We start from the raw sequence: 20,099 nt of genomic DNA on the forward strand, positions 1-20,099 counted from the left end.
TCTGCTTTCCATTCTTTTAACCACAAGGCTCTGCGCAAAACTACAGAGTTGGCGGATGCCATTGAGGTACGGCTCGTAGATTCTAGTACCGCATTGATAGCGTAGGTCGCAAACGCAGTCATTTGCGTAGTTAAGGACGCCACTTGCGGCACTGCTGGACTTAAGAAAGAGTCCACCTGTGCCAGACCAGCTGAAATAGCTTGGAGCGCCCACACGGCCGCGAATGCTGGAGCAAACGACGCGCCAATAGCTTCATAGACAGATTTCAACCAAAGGTCCATCTGTCTGTCATTGGCATCTTTAAGTGAAGCCCCATCCTCCACTGCAACTATGGATCTAGCTGCAAGCCTGGATATTGGAGGGTCCACTTTTGGACACTGGGTCCAGCGCTTGACCACGTCAGGGGGAAAGGGATAACGTGTATCCTTAAGACGTTTGGAAAAACGCTTGTCCGGATAAGCATGGTGTTTCTGGATTGATTCTCTGAAGTCAGAGTGGTCCAGAAAAGTACTCAATTTACGCTTGGGATACAGGAAATGGAATTTCTCCTGCTGGGCAGCTGCCTCCTCAGCTGAAGGGGCTGGTGGAGAAATATCCAACAGCCTATTGATGGCCGCTATAAGGTCGTTTACCATGGCGTCACCATCTGGCGTATCCAAATTGAGTGCGGTGTCAGGACCAGACTCCTGATCACCCACCTCTGTCTCATCATATAGAGACCCTTCTCGCTGAGACCCTGACCCGCGTGACGACGTGGAGGGTCTCTCCCAGCGAGCTCTCTTAGGCGGCCTGGGACTGTCATCAGAATCAGAGCCCTCAGCCTGTGATGCCTGGGACCCCCTCGAAGTACGGATTAGTTCCAACTGAGGGGGACCTGGGAACATAGCCACAGCAGAGTCCATGGTCTGAGCCACTGGCCTGGACTGCAAGGTCTCCAGGATTTTTGTCATAGTCACAGACATTTTATCAGCAAAGACTGCAAATTCTGTCCCCGTCACCGGGGCAGGGTTCACAGGCGCCTCTGCCTGGGCTACCACCACCATATGCTCTGGCTGACGAAGTGCCACTGGGACTGAACATTGCACACAATGAGGGTCGTTGGAGCCTGCTGGTAGATTAGCCCCACATGCTGTACAAGCAGAGTATACAGCCCGTGCCTTGGCACCCTTGCGTTTTGTGGATGACATGTTGCTGCCTCCTCAGAGCAATATAGGGGTATACAGCCAAGAAGCGACCGTACAGTGCAGTATATATATATATATATATCTGGTACAGGAAAAAGTACACCAATACACACTGTGGCACTAGTGGGGCCAGCACTAATGTGCTGCTTACCGCCCGCTAAACGCGGGTGTGTGGTCGCCAGAAATCCCTAGTCTGGGTCTCCCAGAGCCTGTGTCCGTCCTCCAGCCAGACTGCATGCAGGAATGGCTGCCGGCGTCCTGTGGAGGGGGGGGGCGGGCCCTGGGCGTGCTCAGACCAAAAGCGGGAAACCTGCGTCCCACTGTGCCTAGTGAGAGGGCTGGAGCATGTAAATAAGGCTCCAGCCCTCGGCGCTGACGATTGCACAGCGTCTGTCCCATTCCCTGATTGACAGGGAGGGGGCGGGAACGAAGCGGAGCTAGGCCGCAAAAGCCGGGGACTAAATTTATAAGCGCCGCCGCCGTAAAAGCGCGGTCGGCGCTAAGTCCCCGGCGCACTACAAGTCCCAGCCGCGCCGCCGCTCCGAGAGTGGCCGGCGCGGTAGTTCCCAGCACATGAATCCACACAGCTAAGCTGCTGTGATCCAAGCCCAGCGTGGAGCGCTACTGTCCCCGGCGCACTAACACACCCAGCAAGTCTGGCGTGTGCGTGCCTGTCTGTACGGGGACACAGAGTACCTGAAAGTTGCAGGGCCTTGTCCCTGAACGGTACCCCGGCTCCTTATCCAGCAGGTTCAATGGGTCTGTGGACGGAGCCCGGCCTCAGGGCTTGGAGGCCGGTAAGATCCCACTTCCTCAGAGCCCCTCAGGGGGATGGGGAAGGAAAGCAGCATGTGGGCTCCAGCCTCTGTACCCGCAATGGGTACCTCAACCTTACAAACCACAAGTGGGGTGAGAAGGGAGCATGCTGGGGGCCCTAGTATGGGCCCTCTTTTCTTCCATCCGATATAGTCAGCAGCTACTGCTGACTAAACAGTGGAGCTATGCGTGGATGTCTGACCTCCTTCGCACAAAGCAGAAAAACTGGTGAGCCAGTGATCCCACTGGGGGTGTATAGCCAGAAGGGGAGGGGCCTTACACTTTTTAGTGTAATTGCTTTGTGTGGCCTCCGGAGGCAGTGCTATACACCCAATCGTCTGGGTCTCCCAATGGAGCGCCGAAGAAAAAAGCTACCTGGTTGAAGTAACAATTTTGTGGTAAAAAAATTTTTTTTTTATTTGCACGGCTCAACTCTATTAACTTTTGTGAAGCCCCCAGAGGTTCAAAGTGCTCAAAAAACATCTAGATAAATGCCATGAGGTGTCTAAGTTCCAAAATGGGGTCACATATGGGGGAGCTCCACTGTTTCGGCACCTCAGGGTCTCTCCAAACGCAACATGGTGCGGCTAACGATTCTAGCTAATTTTCTGTTCAAAAAGTCAAATGGCGCTCCTTCCCTTCTGAGTCCTGTTGTGCGCCCAAACAGTGTTTTTTCGCCACATATGAGGTATCTGCGTGCTCAGAAGAAATCGCCCAACAAAATTCTGGAGGTTCATTTAATTCTACTACCCTTGTGAATATGCAATATTTGAGGCTAAATTAACATTTTTGTTGCAAAAAGTAAAAAATGTTCATTTTTTCCTTCCACATTGCTTTAGTTACTGTGAAGCACCTGAAGGGTTAATAACCTTCTTGAATGTGGTTTTGAGTAGCCTGAGGGGTGCCGTTTTTGGAATGGTGTCACTTTTGGGTGTTCTGTGTCATGTAGACCTCTCAAAATCACTTCAAATGTGATGTGGTCCCTAAAAAATGTGGCTTTGTAAATTTTGTTGTAAAAATGAGAAATTGCTCATAAACTTTGAACCCCTATAACTTCCTTAAATTTTTTTTTTTTCCCCCAAATTGTTCCAATGTAAAGTAGACATGTGGGAAATGTTATTTATTAATTATTTTGTGTCATATGTCTCGTTGGTTTTAGAGCATAAAAATTAAAAGTTTGAAAATTACAAAATTTTCAAAATTTTCGCGAAATTTCCGTTTTTTTCACAAAGAAACGCAAAAAATATCGGCCTAAATTTACCACTAACATGAATCCCAATATGTCACGAGAAAACAATCTCAGAATCACCGGGATCCGTTGAAGCGTTCCAGAGTTATAACCTCATAAAGTGACACTGGTCAAAATTGCAAAAAATGGCCTGGTCTTTAGGGTCAAAATAGGCTTGGGGCTGAAGGGGTTAAAAAGGCCTTTGACTCAGTGTGGCACTCGAGCTTGTTCTTGAAATTGCTGGAGAGCGGAATAGGAGGAAAGACCTACGATGTCATCAAAAGCTCCTACACCAAGAACCTCTGCAGTGTGAGTGTGAACAGTAGAAGAATGGCCTAGTTCCAGCAGAGCCGAGGAGTCAGACAGGGCTGCAGCCTAAAGGCCGCTTTACACGCTGCGATATCGGTACCAATATCGCTAGCGTGGGTACCCACCCCCATCTGTTGTGCGACACGGGCAAATTGCTGCCTGTGCCGCACAACATCGCCCAGACCCGTCACACTACTTACCTGCCCGGCGACGTCGTTGTGACCGGCGAACCGCCTCCTTTCTAAGGGGGCGGTTAGTTTAGCGTCACATCGACGTCACAGCAGCGTCACTGAACCGCCGCCCAATAGAAGCGGAGGGGCGGAGATGAGCGGGACGAACATCCCACCCACCTCCTTCCTTCCGCATAGCGGCCGGGAGGCAGATAAGTAGAGGTTCCTCGTTCCTGCGGTGTCATACGGAGCGATGTGTGCTGCTGCAGGAACGAGGAACAACTTCGTTACTGCTGCAGTAACAATTTTTGAGAATGGACCCCCATGTCACCGATGAGCGATTTTGAACGTTTTTGCAACGATGCAAAATCGCTCATAGGTGTCACATGCAACGGCATCGCTAATGCGGCCGGATGTGCGTCACCAATTCCGTGACCCCAACGAGTTCGCATTAGCGATGTCGTAGCATGTAAAGCCCCCTTTAGTCCAACGCTCTTCAATATCTACATCAATGAGCTGGCTACTGCTCTGGAATCTTCACCTGTTCCAGGTCTCACACTCCATTACGCCCAGGTGAAATTCTTGCTCTATGCAGATGACTTACTGCTGCTGTCACCAACTGAGAAAGGCCTCCAAGAGAACCTACAAATCTTGGAGAAATTCAGCTCCACATGGGCACTACCAATCAACCTAAAGAAAACCAACATCATGGTGTTCCAGAAGAGAAAAAGGAGATTGACCAGCATCCTCCATTTGTCCTAAACAACTGCACTCTTACAGGAACAGACAAATACACATACTTGGGCCTGGAAATTCAGCAGTCAGGGAGCTTCAAACAAGCCATAGAGACCCTGAAAAACAAGGCCTCCAAGACCTTCTATGCCATCCGAAGGAAACTATCATCTGAAGCCTCCAGTGAGGGTCTAGCTAAACATCTTCGATTCCATCATCGCCCCAATCCTCCTGTATGGCAGTGAAGTCTGGGGCCCTCACACTTACCCAGATTGGTCAAGGTGGGATTCCAGCCCAACAGAAATATTCCACCTGGAATTTTGTAAGCACCTTCTCCAGGTCCATCGAAGCACTTCCAACAGCGCTGTCACACATAACGAGATCGCTAGCAAGATCGCTGCTGAGTCACTGTTTCTGTGACGCAGTAGCGATCCCGTTAGCGATCTGGTTATGTGTGACACCTACCAGCGATCAGGCCCCTGCTGTGAGATTGCTAGTCGTTGCAGAATAGTCCAGGCCATTTTCTTCAAAGGCGATGTCCTGCTGGGCAGGACACATCGCTGTGTTTGACACTGTGTGACAGGGTCACAGTGACTGCTGAGATCGTTATACAGGTCGCTACTGCGACCTGTATTGTTCCTGCATCGCTGGTAAGGTCTGACTGTGTGACATCTCACCTGCCACCTCCCAGCGACTTACCAGCGATCCCTATCAGGTCGCATCATTTTCGGGATCGCTGGTAAGTCATTGTGTGTGACTGGGCCTTTAAGGAGACCTTTCAGGATCAGTAGCTTTTATAGCTGTATGTTATCCTGTTATCTGGTTTTAAGCTCCTTATAATTCAGTGTTATGTAGTAACTAGTCAAGCATATGTAAATACAAACTGCATATTCACTGCTCCCCCCTCCTACCTCTCAGTGCTAGCATCAGTGATAGTAAATCTGCCCCTAGCCATACTCCCTCTCACCGCTCAGCAGTGATCGTGAATGCACAGAGGTGGGAGGGGGAGCAGTGAATATGCAGTTTGTGTTTACATATGCTTGCCAAGCTACTACATTATACTTAATTTTATTTTAAGCATCGTAAAATTAACATGATAACGTACAGCTATATAAAAGTTACTGATCCAGAAACGTCTCCTTAAGCCGCATTTAAAGATAACAGTATTGTACTACAAAAAATGACATGACAGATTCCCTTTAATTATCCTGTTAGGGTGATGGCTTGTTCACCATCATTAGAAAAGGCCAGGTGATGCATATTTCACATCTTGCTAAAAACCCAGCCTCCTCTGACCTCGAGCCAAAAACTGCAGCCATGGGCTTCTAAGAAGCTGCCTAGCACTCTGAAAATGGTGGATGCCCATAAAGCAGGAGACTACCATAAGAAGACAGCAAAGTGGTTTCAAGTTGGCCTTTCTTCAGTTCAAAATCTAATTGAGAAATGGCAGGTAACAGAAACAGTGGAGGTCAAGATAAGGTCTGGAAGACTAAAGCTGGGTTCACACTAAACGACAGCGACAACGACGTCGCTGTTACGTCACCATTTTCGGTGACGTAACAGCGACCTTGTAAGTCGCTGTTATGATCGCTGCTTAGCTGTCAAACAGCAGAAGCAGCGATCATAAGGTCGCTGTGCTACATGTTCAGAGAGCAGGGAGCCGCGCTTAGCGCTGGCTCCTTGCTCTCCTGCAGCACACATCGGGTTAATTAACCTGATGTGTGCTGCAGCTACATGTCACAGTTCAGAGAGCAGGGAGCCGCGCTTAGCGCTGGCTCCTTGCTCTCCTGCAGCACACATCGGGTTAATTAACCCGATGTGTGCTGCAGCTACATGTCACAGTTCAGAGAGCAGGGAGCCGCGCACACTGCTTAGCGCTGGCTCCTTGCTCTCCTTGCTACAGTATGCATCGGGTTAATTACCCGATGCATACTGCAGCCACATGTCACAGTGCAGGAGCCGGCGCTGGCAGCAAGAGCGGAGGCTGGTAACCAGCGTAAACATCGGGTAACCAGGGAAAGGTCTTCCCTTGGTTACCCGATGTTTACGCTGGTTACAGCTTACCGCAGCTGCCAGTGCCGGCTCCTGATCGCTTCATTTCGTCGCTCTCTCGCTGTCACACACAGCGATGTGTGTGTCACAGCGGGAGAGTGACGACCAAAAAATGAAGCTGGACATTCAGCAACGACCGGCGACCTCACAGCAGGGGCCAGGTCGTTGCTGGATGTCACACACAGCGACAGCGACGGGACGTCGCTGCAACGTCACAGAAAATGGTGACGTAGCAGCGACGTCGTTGTCGTCGTCGTTATGTGTGACACCAGCTTTAGCAAAACTTCATTGAAAGCTGCTGATAAGATTGCTAAAGAGGCAAATCAGAACTCCTGCTTGACTGCAAAAGACCTTTAGGAAGAAAACCTCTCCTGTTCTCCTGTGTCCTGACTATAAAATTCAGTCAGAAATATGCAAAAGAGTGTAAAAGCTGTTATACTTGCCAAAGGGGGTGCTATTAGGTACTAATCGTGCAGGGTGCCCACATTTTTATATTGGCACATTGTCCTTTTTTTGTTAATTTTAAGATGTAAAAAACTAAAATATTTAATTTTTGCCTAAAAAAGACAAAGAAAATGTGTCATCTTTAACTTTATGCCTTTTAGAGATCATTTCATTTTCAAGTCTCTTAACTGTTCACAATAACAGTAATTTTGAACAAGGGTGCTCAAACTTTTACATGCCTCTGGTATTTCCTCAAAACTTCCGATAACAGGATGGGCAGGAGAGTATCCAAGAGGGAGTTATGGGGTTACATGCCACCATGTTTTTTTTGTTTTTTGTTTTTTTTTTTTCTTACTTACATGTTCTACATTTAGAAAATGTCTTTGCAATGCTGTCTGCCATCTACTGGTGGAAAAAATGAATATTGCAGTCCCTGCTCCTTCATAGAGAAATCCCACAGAAGTGTGGTGTATGTGTGTCTGGATGTATGTGTGCACATACCATACAAGTGTCTGCATATGAATGTGTTGACACATATTAGTGGCTATGAACACCACTTTCCCGTCCCGTAAATATAGGTATGCTGATGTGAGCAAGAACTTACCTAGGCCATAAATAATTGGGAGGTGAATACCGTTCTCCGTCCTGTCATTTATATCTGATGAATGGAAATAACATTGGGTCAACTTAACACCATCAAATGGGTTTCTGTAAATTATTATTGCTTATATAGCGCTATCATATTTCACAGCGCTTTACATACATCATCACTGTCCCCAATGGGGCTCACAATCTAAATTCCCCATCAGTATATCATTGGAGTTCATTACATTAATACACTCTAAAGGTGCCTTTATTACATCATAAAAAAAAAAAAAGCGTACCTGACACGATTACATTATTTTCAGGTCCAAAATTCTGTGCCAATCTAATATATAAAGTGGTGTGTGTGTGTGTGTGTGTGTGTGTGTGTGTGTGTGTGTGTGTGTGTGAGGTCCAAAATTCTGTGCCAATCTAATATATAAAGTGGTGTGTGTGTGTGTGTGTGTGTGTGTGTGTGTGTGTGTGTGTGTGTGTGTGTGTGTGTGTGTGTGTGTGTGTGTGTGTCCAGGGATTGGCATCTGCACCGTCGCTGCACTCACACACTTCTGGACCCAGAGAGCGTCATAGGCTATGTTTTGAGGGGAAATTTTAACCCCGCGCTTTACAGTTATTCACCAAGAAACCTGCCTCCATTAAAGCAAATGGAGCTGGGAGCCACAGTGCAGCCAGAACTCCAGAAGAATGCGCAGCCACGCCCTTAAATGGAATGTTGGCGGGTCACAATGCAGCCAGGGAAAGAGACAGACAGGGAAAGAGACAGAGATATACAGAGGGGGAGACAGACATTATAATTACATTTATATCTATTTGTTTTGTGGTTGTGGGTGAAGCTGGGTAGTACAGCTAGTTAATTTATATTTGTAGAGAGGCTTCTCTGTGTATAGCTATAGAGAAAAATGATACATTCTGACTGTCTGAAGCCACATCTAAGGGGGAAGAAGGATGTATTAGTAATCACAATGAAGCTGTATTAAAGGGTTATTCCCACAATTAATGTGTAATTTTTCACAAAGCAAATTCTTGAATCTGTGTCATTTTTTTCATCTCCATCTGCCACTCAGTGCAGCCAGCTTCACATAGGTGAATGGGTTCAATTCAAACACTGCTAAAACTACATTTCCCTGCTGCACCTAGCTTCTCCTCAGTGCTGCAGGCCCTTTCCCCTGCTGAACTGTGTGATTCTAGACCCACCTCTCTATTTTTGTCCCAGAGCTGAGCTGGAAGCCCAAATGTATGTGTAAAACTGCATCGGCTTCCAATACAGAGCGGTTGTGCCTCCACCATGGATATATGGAGCATCATCAAGCTTATCTATGTTTAAAATATACTGTATGCATTTGTATACTGTATGGCTATGTGTAATACTCAACCAACAAAATTTATATTCTGCAATATGTATGTTTGTTTAATACCCAGGATCTGATAGTCAGCATCAAGCACAGCTCATGGGTTCTGCGCTCTGATCTGCCTCCACTAGACAGCCTGAAATACCCACTCTGGAAGCACAGCTGAGCTGAGCACAGTACAGCTCAACTGAACACTATGACTGCTGCTTACAGATCAATTTTCAATTGCAAATTTCACTCTAAGAATGCATAAATAGGTGATTATATATGTACACATATACAGTGCCTTGTAAAAGTATTCATACCCTTTGAACTTATCCACTTTTTCTCCATTACACTCAAAAATGTATTTTTATTTTGTTTTGGTATGTTATGTGATATACCAACACAAAGTAGCAAGTATCATTTTCTAAATAATTTAATAATATAAAATTTGAAAATTGTGATGTGCATTTGTATTCAGCCCCCTGTAGTCTGATACCCCTAAATAAAATCCTGAGTGACCAGTCACCTCCAGAAGTCATCTAATTAGTACATTTATTTTCAGTATAACTACAGCTGTTCTGTGAAAGCCGCAGAGGTTGATTTGAGAACTTCGTGCATCAAACAGCATCATGAAAACCAAAAAATAAATCAGATGGGTCAGGGATAAAGCTGGGGAGTAAAGCAGGGTTAGGTTATAAAATGCTGTGAAAATCTTATGGCCTACTTTTCAATCCATCATCCAAAAATAGAAGGAATATAGCACAACCGCAAATCTACCAGGACGTGGCCGTCCACCTAAACTGGTTTCCCAAGTAAGGAGAGCACCAATTAGAGAAGAAGCCAAGAGACTCAGTCACTCTGGAGGGGGCTGCAGAGATCACAGCTCAGGTGGGAGAATCTGTCCACAGGACAACCATTAGTCCTATACTCCATAAATCTGGCTTTTATGGAAGAGTGGCAAGAAGAAAGCCATTTTTTAAAGCAAGAAATAAGAAGTCCCGTTTGCAGTTTGCAAAGAGCCATGTAGCTGACACAGCAAGTATGTGGAAGAAGGTGCTCTGGTCAGATGAGACCAAAGTGGAACTTTTTTGGCTAAATGGAAAACTATGTGCCAAAAAACTATAACTGCACATGACCCTGAAAATACCATCCCCACCGTCAGACATGGTGGTGACAGCATCAGACTTTGGGGAGACTTTTCTACAGCAGGGGCAGGGAAGTTGGTTGGTGTTGATAGGAAGATGGATGGCACTAAATAAAGGACAATCCTGGAGGAAAACTTGTTAGAGGCTGAAAAAGACTTGAGACTGGGGTGTAAGTTTACCTTTGAGGACAACGACCACAAACATACAGTCAGAGCTACAATGGATGGTTTAGATCAAAGTATATTCATGTGTTGGAATGGCCTAATTAGAGTCTAGACCTAAATTTCATTGGGAATCTGTGACAAGCTTTGAAAATTGCTGTTCACAGATGCCTCCATCCAACCTCACTGACCTAGAGTGTGCGTGCAAAAGAAGAATAGGCAAACATTTCAGCCTCTAGATGTGCAACGACTTGCAGCAGTAAAAGCAGCGAAAGGTGGTCTTGGAAAAATATTGAATCTTGACAGTGAACACAAAACACACATCACAATTTTCAGATTTATATTTTTTTAAATATTTAGAAAACCATTAACCATTTCCTTTACATTTCATAAATACTTGGTAAATCACATAAAATCCAAATACAATGTATTTAAGATTGTGGGTATAATGTGGAAACATTTATGGGATTGTGAACAAGGGTGTCCCCGAAACGCGTCTTGTCCTTTTTATTGGATTTTAATGGATCAATAAAAACGGATTTTTGTGTACTCACCGTAAAATTGTTTTCTCTTAGCCATCATTGGGGGACACAGGACCATGGGTGTTATGCTGCTTATCCATAGGAGGACACCAAGTAGATGCAAAGATGTTAGCTCCTCCCCTGCAGTATACACCCCCTGGCCCAGCCAGGCTACTTCAGTTTTAGTACACAAGCAGTAGGAGAACAAGTAACAAAAAAACGTGAGTGAATACTCGTAACAAAAAAGTACTGAGACAGAAAAAAGCTAAGGCCCAACAGGGCAAAAGGGAGGGTGCTGTGTCCCCCAATGATGGCTAAGAGAAAACAATTTTACGGCGAGTACACAAAAATCCGTTTTTCTCTGACGCCTCATTGGGGGACACAGGACCATGGGACGTCCTAAAGCAGTCCATGGGTGGGTAAACAAACAAAGCAACCCAAGGACTAGGAACCAGTGCCAGATAGTGGAGTGCCTATCTCAGTAGGCGCTCCTGGCTATCGTTTGCAGAATTTTCCTACCTAGGTTCGCCTCAGCCGAAGCCTGGGTATGGACTCAGTAATGCTTTGAAACAGTATGTAGGCAAGACCAGGTCGCAGCCTTACACCTCTGTTCCACTCAAGCCTGATGCCTAATGGCCCAAGAGGCGCCAACTGCTCACGTGGAATGAGTCCACAGCCCACTAGGAATGGGCTTGAGTTGCAAGCGGTAGACCTCCTGGATCGCAGAGCGAATCCAGCGATCCAGCGTTGCCTATGAACCTGCCTCTCTTTTCTTAGGCCTTTCAAGAATGACGAACAAGGAGTCTATGTCCCTGGAGGGGCTGTCCTGGATATGTGATATCTGAGAGCCCTCACAAGGTCTAGCGAATATAGAACCCTTTCCACCCTATGGACTGGGTGTGGACAAAAGGAAGGCAGAACAATGTCCTCGTTCATATGAAACGGGGAAGTAACCTTCAGAAGAAAATCCGGAAGGGGGCGTAGAACCACCTTGTCCTGATGAAAGATCAGAAAGGGTTCGCGGCAAGAGAGTGCTGCCAGTTCCGAAACTTGTCTGATGGACGTAATCGCCACTAAGAATGTTACCTTCCAGGAGAGAAGAGCAAGAGAAGATTCCTTAAGAGGTTCAAAAGGGGACCTCTGGATACCGTCCAAAACAAGATTGAGGTCCCATGGGTCCAGCGACCGTTTATACAGGGAAACTAGATGGGAAACACCCTTGAGGAAAGTCTTGACTTGCGAATTGCAAGCTAAGCGGTATTGATAGAATATTGAGAGAGATGAAACCTGCCCCTTAAGGGAGCTGAGGGCCAACCCCTTTTGCAACCTGACTGCAAAAAAAAAAAAATCAAGAATTCTGGGGATCGCCAGAGGCATAGGTTGGACATTAGATTCCCTGCACTGGGAAAGGAAAGTTTTCCACGTACAGTTGTAAATACGGGATGAAGGCAGGCTTTCGGGCACTGTACATGGTGGAGATGACCGCAGGAGAGAATCTCGCTATTGTTAAAGTCCAAGTCTCAATGGCCAGGCCGTCAGCTTCAGGGCTCTGGAGTTCTGATGGGAAATGGGCCCTTGGGTCAGCAGGTCTGGGATGCTTACGAGGCGCCATGAGCAATTGTACTAATTCAGCATACCAGGCGCACCTGGCCTAGTCCGGTGCTATTAGTATCACCGGGACTCCTTCTGCCTTGATCTTCCTGATTACTCGCGGCAGCAGGGGCAGAGGCGAAAAACATGTAAGGTAGACGGAAACGACTTCAGAAGACTAGAGCATCCGCGCCAATGGACTGTGGATCACGTGACCTGGCTAAGAATGCGGTTACCTTTGCGTTCAACCTTGAGGCCATTAGATCCACGTCTGGTGTACTCCAGTGAGTGCAGATGTGTGGGAACACTTCTGGGTGGAGAAACCACTCTCCGGCAGCCAGGCCTTGGCGACTTAGAAGGTCCGCCGCCCAGTTCTCTACTCCCGGTACGTGCAACGCTGAAAAACACGGACCCCCGTCGATTAGGCCCAGGTGAGGATCCTGAGGACCTCGAGATAAGCTGTCTTGCTGCTGGTACCTCCCTGCCGATTGACCTACGCCACAGCTGTTGCATTGTCCAATTGGACCCGAATCAAACGACCTGCTAGCAGAAGGGGGGGAATGAGCTGAGCGCGAGAAGATCGCGCTGATTTTCATAATGATTTCTGGGAAGGGAAGACTCCTGGGGTGTCCAACGTCCTGAAGGAGTGTGGAGCCAGTACGCTGCTCCCCAGACTAAGAGGCTGGCGTCCGTGGTCAGGAATAGCCAGTCCACTTGGGGGAGAAAAACTCCTTCTCGATATGGAAGAGGAATGAAGCCACCAGCAAAGCGCATACCTGACTGAAGGTGTCAGGTGAAAAGTTCGTCCAAGGAAAAGGGGCTCTTGTCCCAGGCAGCTAGAAGCGCAAGCTGCAGTGGGCGGTGGTGTGGCTAAGCGAGCAGCACTGCCTCTATAGCCGCCGCTATCCTACCTAGCACTCTCATACTGAATCGTATGGAGCGAGAGGAGTACGTAGAGGGCAGTGTACCGCTTGTTGTAGAGTGGTCGCCTTGTCTTGAGGGGAAAATATCAAGCCCCGAAGAGTGTCCAGGGACATGCCCAGGAAGGTGACGGATTTTGACGGGATTGGGGATGATTTGACTGGAGTCAGAAGCCGCCCTAAGCGGGATAGAATGCCCACAGAGATCTGCACGCTGGTTGAGCCCTTGATGAAGAGGTCATCCAAGCAAGGCAGAACAGCCACTCTCCTGGCATGAAGGGCACTCATGGCGGCCGCAATGACCTTAGTTAAGACCCTTGGTGCTGTGGCAGAGCCGAGGGTAAGGCCACAAATGAAAAAAAAGTCCTGAACCGCGAAGTGGAGGAACTTTTGGTGAGCTGGAGCGATGGGTATGTGCAGGTACACGTCCCTGATAGCTAGGGAGGCAAGGAATTCTCCTTCGACCATAAAGGTAATAATGGACTCTAAGAAGTCCATTCTGAATCTCCTTACGTGCACATGTTTGCTCAGATGTTAGAGGTCCAGGATAAGACGAACTGACCCGTCCTTCTTTGGGGACCACGAGAGGTTAGAATAGAAGGCCTTGAACCTCTCACCGTCCGGAACAGGTACCATCACCCCCGCCGTTTGGAGGGAGTGGAACGCTGAGGAGAAGGCCTCGTGGTGTTTTGGAGCCTTTGGGGGGGGGGGGGGTTTGAGAGAAAAGACTGACCAGGGGATCGGGTCCAGAATTCAATGTGGTAACCGGTAGACACAAGGTATCACACCCATTTGTGGTCTGAGGCGGCGGTCCAGATGGAAGACGACGAGTCTCCTCGGTCTTTGTCTAGACTGCCAGGACGAGGTGGACATGGGGAGGGCCGAGAAGGTCGGGCCCTGCGTGTCTACTAAAAAACATCCTGGGCTAGAGTTGGGGGAGGGAGGTACTCTTTTCCTCCCGTGGCGTCAGACAAAAAAAGAGCCTGTCCAGACGATCGGCAAACCATCGGTCTGGAAAAAGAGTACTGTGAGAGGCTTCTTAGAGACAGAGTCCGCTCTCCATTATCGGAACCAGAGGGCCTTACGGATGGCTATGGTATTTGAGGCGGCAATAACTGCGCAGGTAGCAGCGCCGAGGGAGGCCTGCATGAGGTACTCTTCCGCCGCAGCAATGTGAACTGTTACATCTGTGAGGGTCTGAGGGAAACGGGTAGTCCTGGTGCCTGTGCGACCCACACGGAAGAAGAGAGGGACCCACGGCCTCGAGGCAGAGTGATCGAGCTGCTCCACTTGTCTGTCTGACGGGTCCTTGAAGGAGGATCCATCAAGTAAAAGACAGGAGAGGTCCTTCAGGCAGGCGGAAGCCGGGTGAGGGTCCACCGAGGCCGGATCAGCCCAGCCCTTAGAGCAGGGGCGGGGAACCTTTTTACTGCCGGGGGCCATTTGGAAAATTCTACCAACCTTCGGGGGGCGCACAAAATCATCAACTTGAAAATGACCCGGCTATAATTGGTCAAACAATTAATTAACTCACCCCTATACCCCTACTGTGGCGGCCAGAGCTGATTCTCTTTGGTGCGGCTGTGATGTTTGCGTCTCACAACTGTTTTTCCAGGTTTGTCTTTGTTTGAAGCGCAGATTGGTAAATCATATATATCACACAGGAGACACTGTACACACACACACCGCTCTGACACACTGACTGTATACTGCACACAGCCTTCACACAGTTGTCATGTTGTACACTACCCATGACACACACTGGCCATATATAGTACACATGCACAGGAGATACTGTATACTGCACACAGCACTCACATGCCGTATACAGCACACACACAAGCCATACACAGCACTCAACAAGCCAAAAAGTTCTGCATGTAAACATGTGCACACCAGGAATTAGATATACCAATAAACCTTACAATATGAAACTTTATTAAGTGCCAAACACAGCACACACACACGCCGTATACACAGCACACACAGCTCACACACGCCGTATACACAGCACACACGCCGTATACACAGCACACACAGCTCACACACGCCGTATACACAGCACACACGCCGTATACACAGCGCACACACAGCACACACACGCAGTATACACAGCACACACGCCGTATACACAGCGCACATACAGCACACATGCCGTATACACAGCGCACACACAGCACACACGCCGTATACACAGCACACACACCGCACACATGCCGTATACACAGCACATACACAGCACACACGCCGTATACACAGCACATACACAGCATACACGCCGTATACACAGCACACACGCTGTATACACAGCACACACACCGTATACACAGCACACGCACATGTCGTATACACAACAGACGCTGGACACTTAAGTGACAAATACATTTGATATATGGTGGTATATATTAGATATAAACACACTTAGCGCAGATATAAGTACCTGCTGCTTAGTTGCCCTGTAAAATCAGGTGCAGCACAAGTGATGGATGCAGCAACTCAGCTCAAGGGCTGGCTTCATTCTCGTCTTTTCTCTCCAAGAAAAGACCTGCTAGCCATGAACAGCCGAGCACAGAATGGGAGTGTGAGAGGCAGACGCACGGCACTATACAGCCTTCTATGTCCCGTGCAGGCCCCTTCCCCATCACTCTGATCCTAGCTGCAATCTCACAGGAACATGTAGGAGCAAGAGGGAGGAAGTCCCACCCCCAGTGCTGTCTCCCGGCAATAGACAAGATGAGCGGCTGCCCGAGCACCGCAGCCACCGGGAATCTGCTCCAGTGCCCCGGGGGCCACAGAAAAGGTCATTGCGGGCCGCATACGGCCCGCGGGCCGGAGGTTCCTCACCCCTGCCTTAGAGACAGCTAAGCCAAAGGGGTACCGGCGACTCCATGAGTTTACGGATACCGAAGCGCCGCCAAAAAACTTTTTTTTTTTGAGGTTTCGACACCCTTTTAAGGGAGACCGCAGGGTCAGTAGTAGTGGATGGGAGATCTTCCACATGCAGAGTTTTGGTTTATTGCTGCAATAAGGGAGTCCATCGCAACTTGATCGCTCGGGGAGATTGAAACCAAGGAATCATCCCGGTACAAATATCATTCCCCTTCCTCCGGCTCCTCAGAGACCACGGAACATGTGGGAGAACCCCATCTGTGTACCCCAGAGGGAGAACCATGGGGGTCATGCCCTTTTTCTGATCTGCAAACGGTGAAGCAGAGGGCTGATTCTTAACAGAAGGACCCTCTATAGAAGTGTCATCAGGCTGCGTTCTGTCCAGGGGCCCCGAGGGGTGTGAGGACGATGTTGCATAGCCAGCACCAGGTTCTGGGAACTGTGCCCATTCCGGGGAACTGGGAGCCGTAGGCTCTGGGCTGGCAGCAGTTGCTGCGGTGGTGGAGGGGGGGGGGGGGGGTAAGCTACAGGGGCACCGGACTCACAGAAGGAAGAGGTGCTATCATCCCCTAGTAGTTCAGCGTCTTATAGTTGTTGCTGTAGTTGTGCAGGGCATAAAACATGTGACTGCAGCCCCTGGCTGATGAGCCACAAACTCTGATTGTAATGAGGGAGCAATGCTCTGCAGAGCTAATATGCAAGTGAGGCTATAACTCACCCAGAACCCTGATGACCCCTCCCCCCCTCCTCCTGCATCCCAGTTTTGGGATGGAGGAAGCCAGCTCTGAGAGACGCCCACAGGCTCTGATCACAAGAAGAGGGAGCAATGCTCTGCAAATCCTGTGTGAGGAGGGTTACGCGCGCTTTCTTATCGAGTGTTGGAGGGGACGGGGCTTAGCTCTGACAAGAAGGCATGAGAAAATATAATAAACAAAAAAATGGTGGGAAGGGACTCCCCTTCCCTCCTCCAGCCCTGCACAACAATGGTGAACAGAAAAAAAAACTCTATAAGTGTACCGCAGCTGCACTGAGTCCTGGGGGCTCTCCCCCTCCCCCTGCCACAGGTGGAATGCTATGCAGGAGTCTGCAATCACAGCTAATGTGCAACGAGTCAGTGTGACCTTTGCTCCAATTCAGTGTGGAGAGTCTGACGCCTGCTGGCAGAACTTGTATCAACTCAGAGCCTGCCAAAGGGACTGAGGAAGTTTTCATCTGCTCTGGAAAAATTGGAAGGATCTCACCTCAACTCCTGTGGAGATGGCAGTCTGGTCACACTTGGTGCAGAACGTGTATTAACTCAGAGCCTGCAAGAGGGGCTGAGGAAGTTTTTCATCTGCTCTGGAAAAAAGAGAATTTTGTTTACTTACCGTAAATTCTTTTTCTTATAGTTCCGACATGGGAGACCCAGACCATGGGGTGTATAGCTTCTGCCTCCGGAGGACACACAAAGTACTACACTAAAAAGTGTAGCTCCTCCCTCCGAGCATATACACCCCCTGGATTACCAAACCTAGCCAGTTTAGTGCAAAAGCTGAAGGAGGACATCCACCCACAAGTAGAGACAGAGCAAAACCCGGAACAACCGGAACCTCTGACTACAACAACAGCCGGTGAAAACACACGGAACAAGAAAACTGCCAACAGGCAACAGGGAGGGTGCTGGGTCTCCCATGTCGGAACTATAAGAAAAAGAATTTACGGTAAGTAAACAAAATTCTCTTTTTCTTCATCGTTCCTTATGGGAGACCCAGACCATGGGACGTCTCAAAGCTGTCCATGGGTGGGAAATAAACAGAAAACTGAGAAGTATGCAAAACCTAACTTCCCAAATGGGCGACAGCCGCCTGAAGGATGCGTCTGCCCAAGCTCGCATCTGCCGAAGCATGAGCATGCACTTGGTAGTGCTTTGAAAAGGTGTGCAGACTAGACCAAGTGGCAGCCTGACAGACCTGCTGAGCCGTAGCCTGGTGCCTGAAAGCCCAAGAGGCACCGACAGCTCTGGTCGAGTGTGCCTTGATCCCCGGCGGGGGAGGCACCTGAGTACTCTGGTAGGCATCGGATATGGCCGACCTAATCCAACGAGCTAGGGTCGGTTTAGAAGCCGAGAGACCCTTGCGCTGACCTGTGGTCAGCACAAAAAGAGAGGTGCACCGCCTAAGAGCGGCTGTGCGTGACACATAGATCCGGAGCGCCCGCACCAGATCTAAAGTATGCAACGCTTTCTCAAAGCGATGAACAGGGGCCGGACAAAGGGAAGGCAATGAAATGTCCTGGTTAAGGTGGAAAGGAGAGACCACCTTAGGAAGAAAGTCCGGAGTCGGACAGAGAACTACCTTGTCTTGGTGAAAAACCAAAAAAGGTGACTCCGAAGAGAGCGCGGCCAAATCAGAGACTCTCCTGAGAGAAGTTATGGCCACCAGAAAGACCACTTTCTGTGAAAGTCGAAACAAAGAAACTTCTTTAAGAGGCTCAAAGGGGGTTTTCTGTAAGGCCGTGAGGACCAGATTAAGGTCCCAGGGATCCAAAGGCCGCCGGTAAGGTGGAATGATGTGAGATGCGCCCTGCATGAAGGTGCGCACCTGAGCCAGTCGGGCGATACGCCACTGAAAGAACACTGACAGAGCCGAGACCTGTCCCTTAAGAGAATTGAGGGATAGTCCTAGCTGCAGACCGGACTGTAGAAAGGACAGGATGGTTGGCAAGGAAAAAGGCCAAGGAGCATGGCCGGAAGAACGACACCAGGACAGGAAAATTCTCCAAGTCCTGTGGTAAATTTTTGCCGAGGAAGACTTCCGAGCCTGAGTCATAGTGGAGATGACTTCGGGAGGAATGCCGGAAGCCGTCAGGATCCAGGACTCAAGAGCCACGCCGTCAATCTGAGAGCCGCAGAATTCTGGCGGAAAAACGGACCTTGAGAGAGAAGGTCTGGGCGGTCCGGGAGACGCCACGGCACCTCTACGGACAGACGGAGCAGGTCTGGGTACCAAGCTCGCCTGGGCCAGTCTGGGGCGATGAGTATGACCCGACGGCCCTCCATTCTGATCTTGCGCAGGACTCTGGGCAAGAGAGCTAGAGGGGGAAACACGTAAGCCAGACGAAACTGGGACCAATCCTGAACCAGCGCGTCCGCTGCAAAGGCCTGAGGATCGTGGGAGCGAGCCACGTAAACCGGGACCTTGTTGTTGTGCCGGGATGCCATTAGATCCACTTCCGGAGTGCCCCACTTGCGGCAGATCGACCGGAACACTGCCTGATGCAGAGCCCACTCGCCGCTGTCCACGGTTTGACGGCTGAGATAATCTGCCTCCCAGTTTTCCACGCCTGGGATATGGACTGCGGATATGGTGGACTTGGAGTCCTCCGTCCACTGCAGGATGCGTTGAACCTCCAACATTGCCAGGCGGCTGCGAGTCCCGCCCTGGTGATTGATGTAGGCAACTGCTGTCGCGTTGTCTGACTGGACTCGAATGTGCTTGCCCGCCAACAGGTGGTGAAAGGCTACGAGAGCTAGGAGCACAGCTCTGATTTCCAGCACATTGATCGAGAGGACTGAATCGGACGGAGTCCAAATGCCCTGTGCTCGGTGGTGGAGAAATACTGCTCCCCAGCAGGAAAGACTGGCATCCGTGGTGAGGATCACCCAGGACGGGGTCAGAAAGGAGCGTCCCTGAGACAGAGAGAGAGGCCGAAGCCACCACTGAAGAGAGCTCCTGGCTTGTGGCGACAGAGCCACCAACCTGTGCAAGGAAGAAATCCGCTTGTCCCAACAGCGAAGAATGTCCAGCTGCAGAGGACGCAGATGGAACTGGGCAAAGGGAACCGCTTCCATTGACGCCACCATCTGACCCAGCACCTGCATAAGGTGCCTGATGGAGTGACGGCGGGGCCTCAACAGAGAGCGCACCACCAGATGGAGGGACTGCTGTTTGACTAAGGGCAGCTTGACAAATAACGGCAGAGTTTCGAATTGCATCCCTAGGTACGTGAGTTTTTGGGTCGGGGTC

General features: G+C 49.2%; 1 protein-coding gene across 2 annotated transcripts in view; it reads right to left on the reverse strand.

The window, feature by feature from the left end:
• The window catches only part of NTAN1 (N-terminal asparagine amidase), a 91,142-nt gene that overhangs the window by 30,157 nt on the left and 40,886 nt on the right, over positions 1-20,099 (reverse strand). For both annotated transcript variants that reach the window (XM_075317974.1, XM_075317976.1), the window contains exon 7: positions 7,540-7,593. In XM_075317974.1, the coding sequence (XP_075174089.1) occupies positions 7,540-7,593 (54 nt within the window). The remainder of the gene's footprint in view (positions 1-7,539; positions 7,594-20,099) is intronic.

Source organism: Anomaloglossus baeobatrachus, chromosome 7 (assembly GCF_048569485.1).
Source record: "Anomaloglossus baeobatrachus isolate aAnoBae1 chromosome 7, aAnoBae1.hap1, whole genome shotgun sequence".
NCBI lineage: Eukaryota > Metazoa > Chordata > Amphibia > Anura > Aromobatidae > Anomaloglossus > Anomaloglossus baeobatrachus.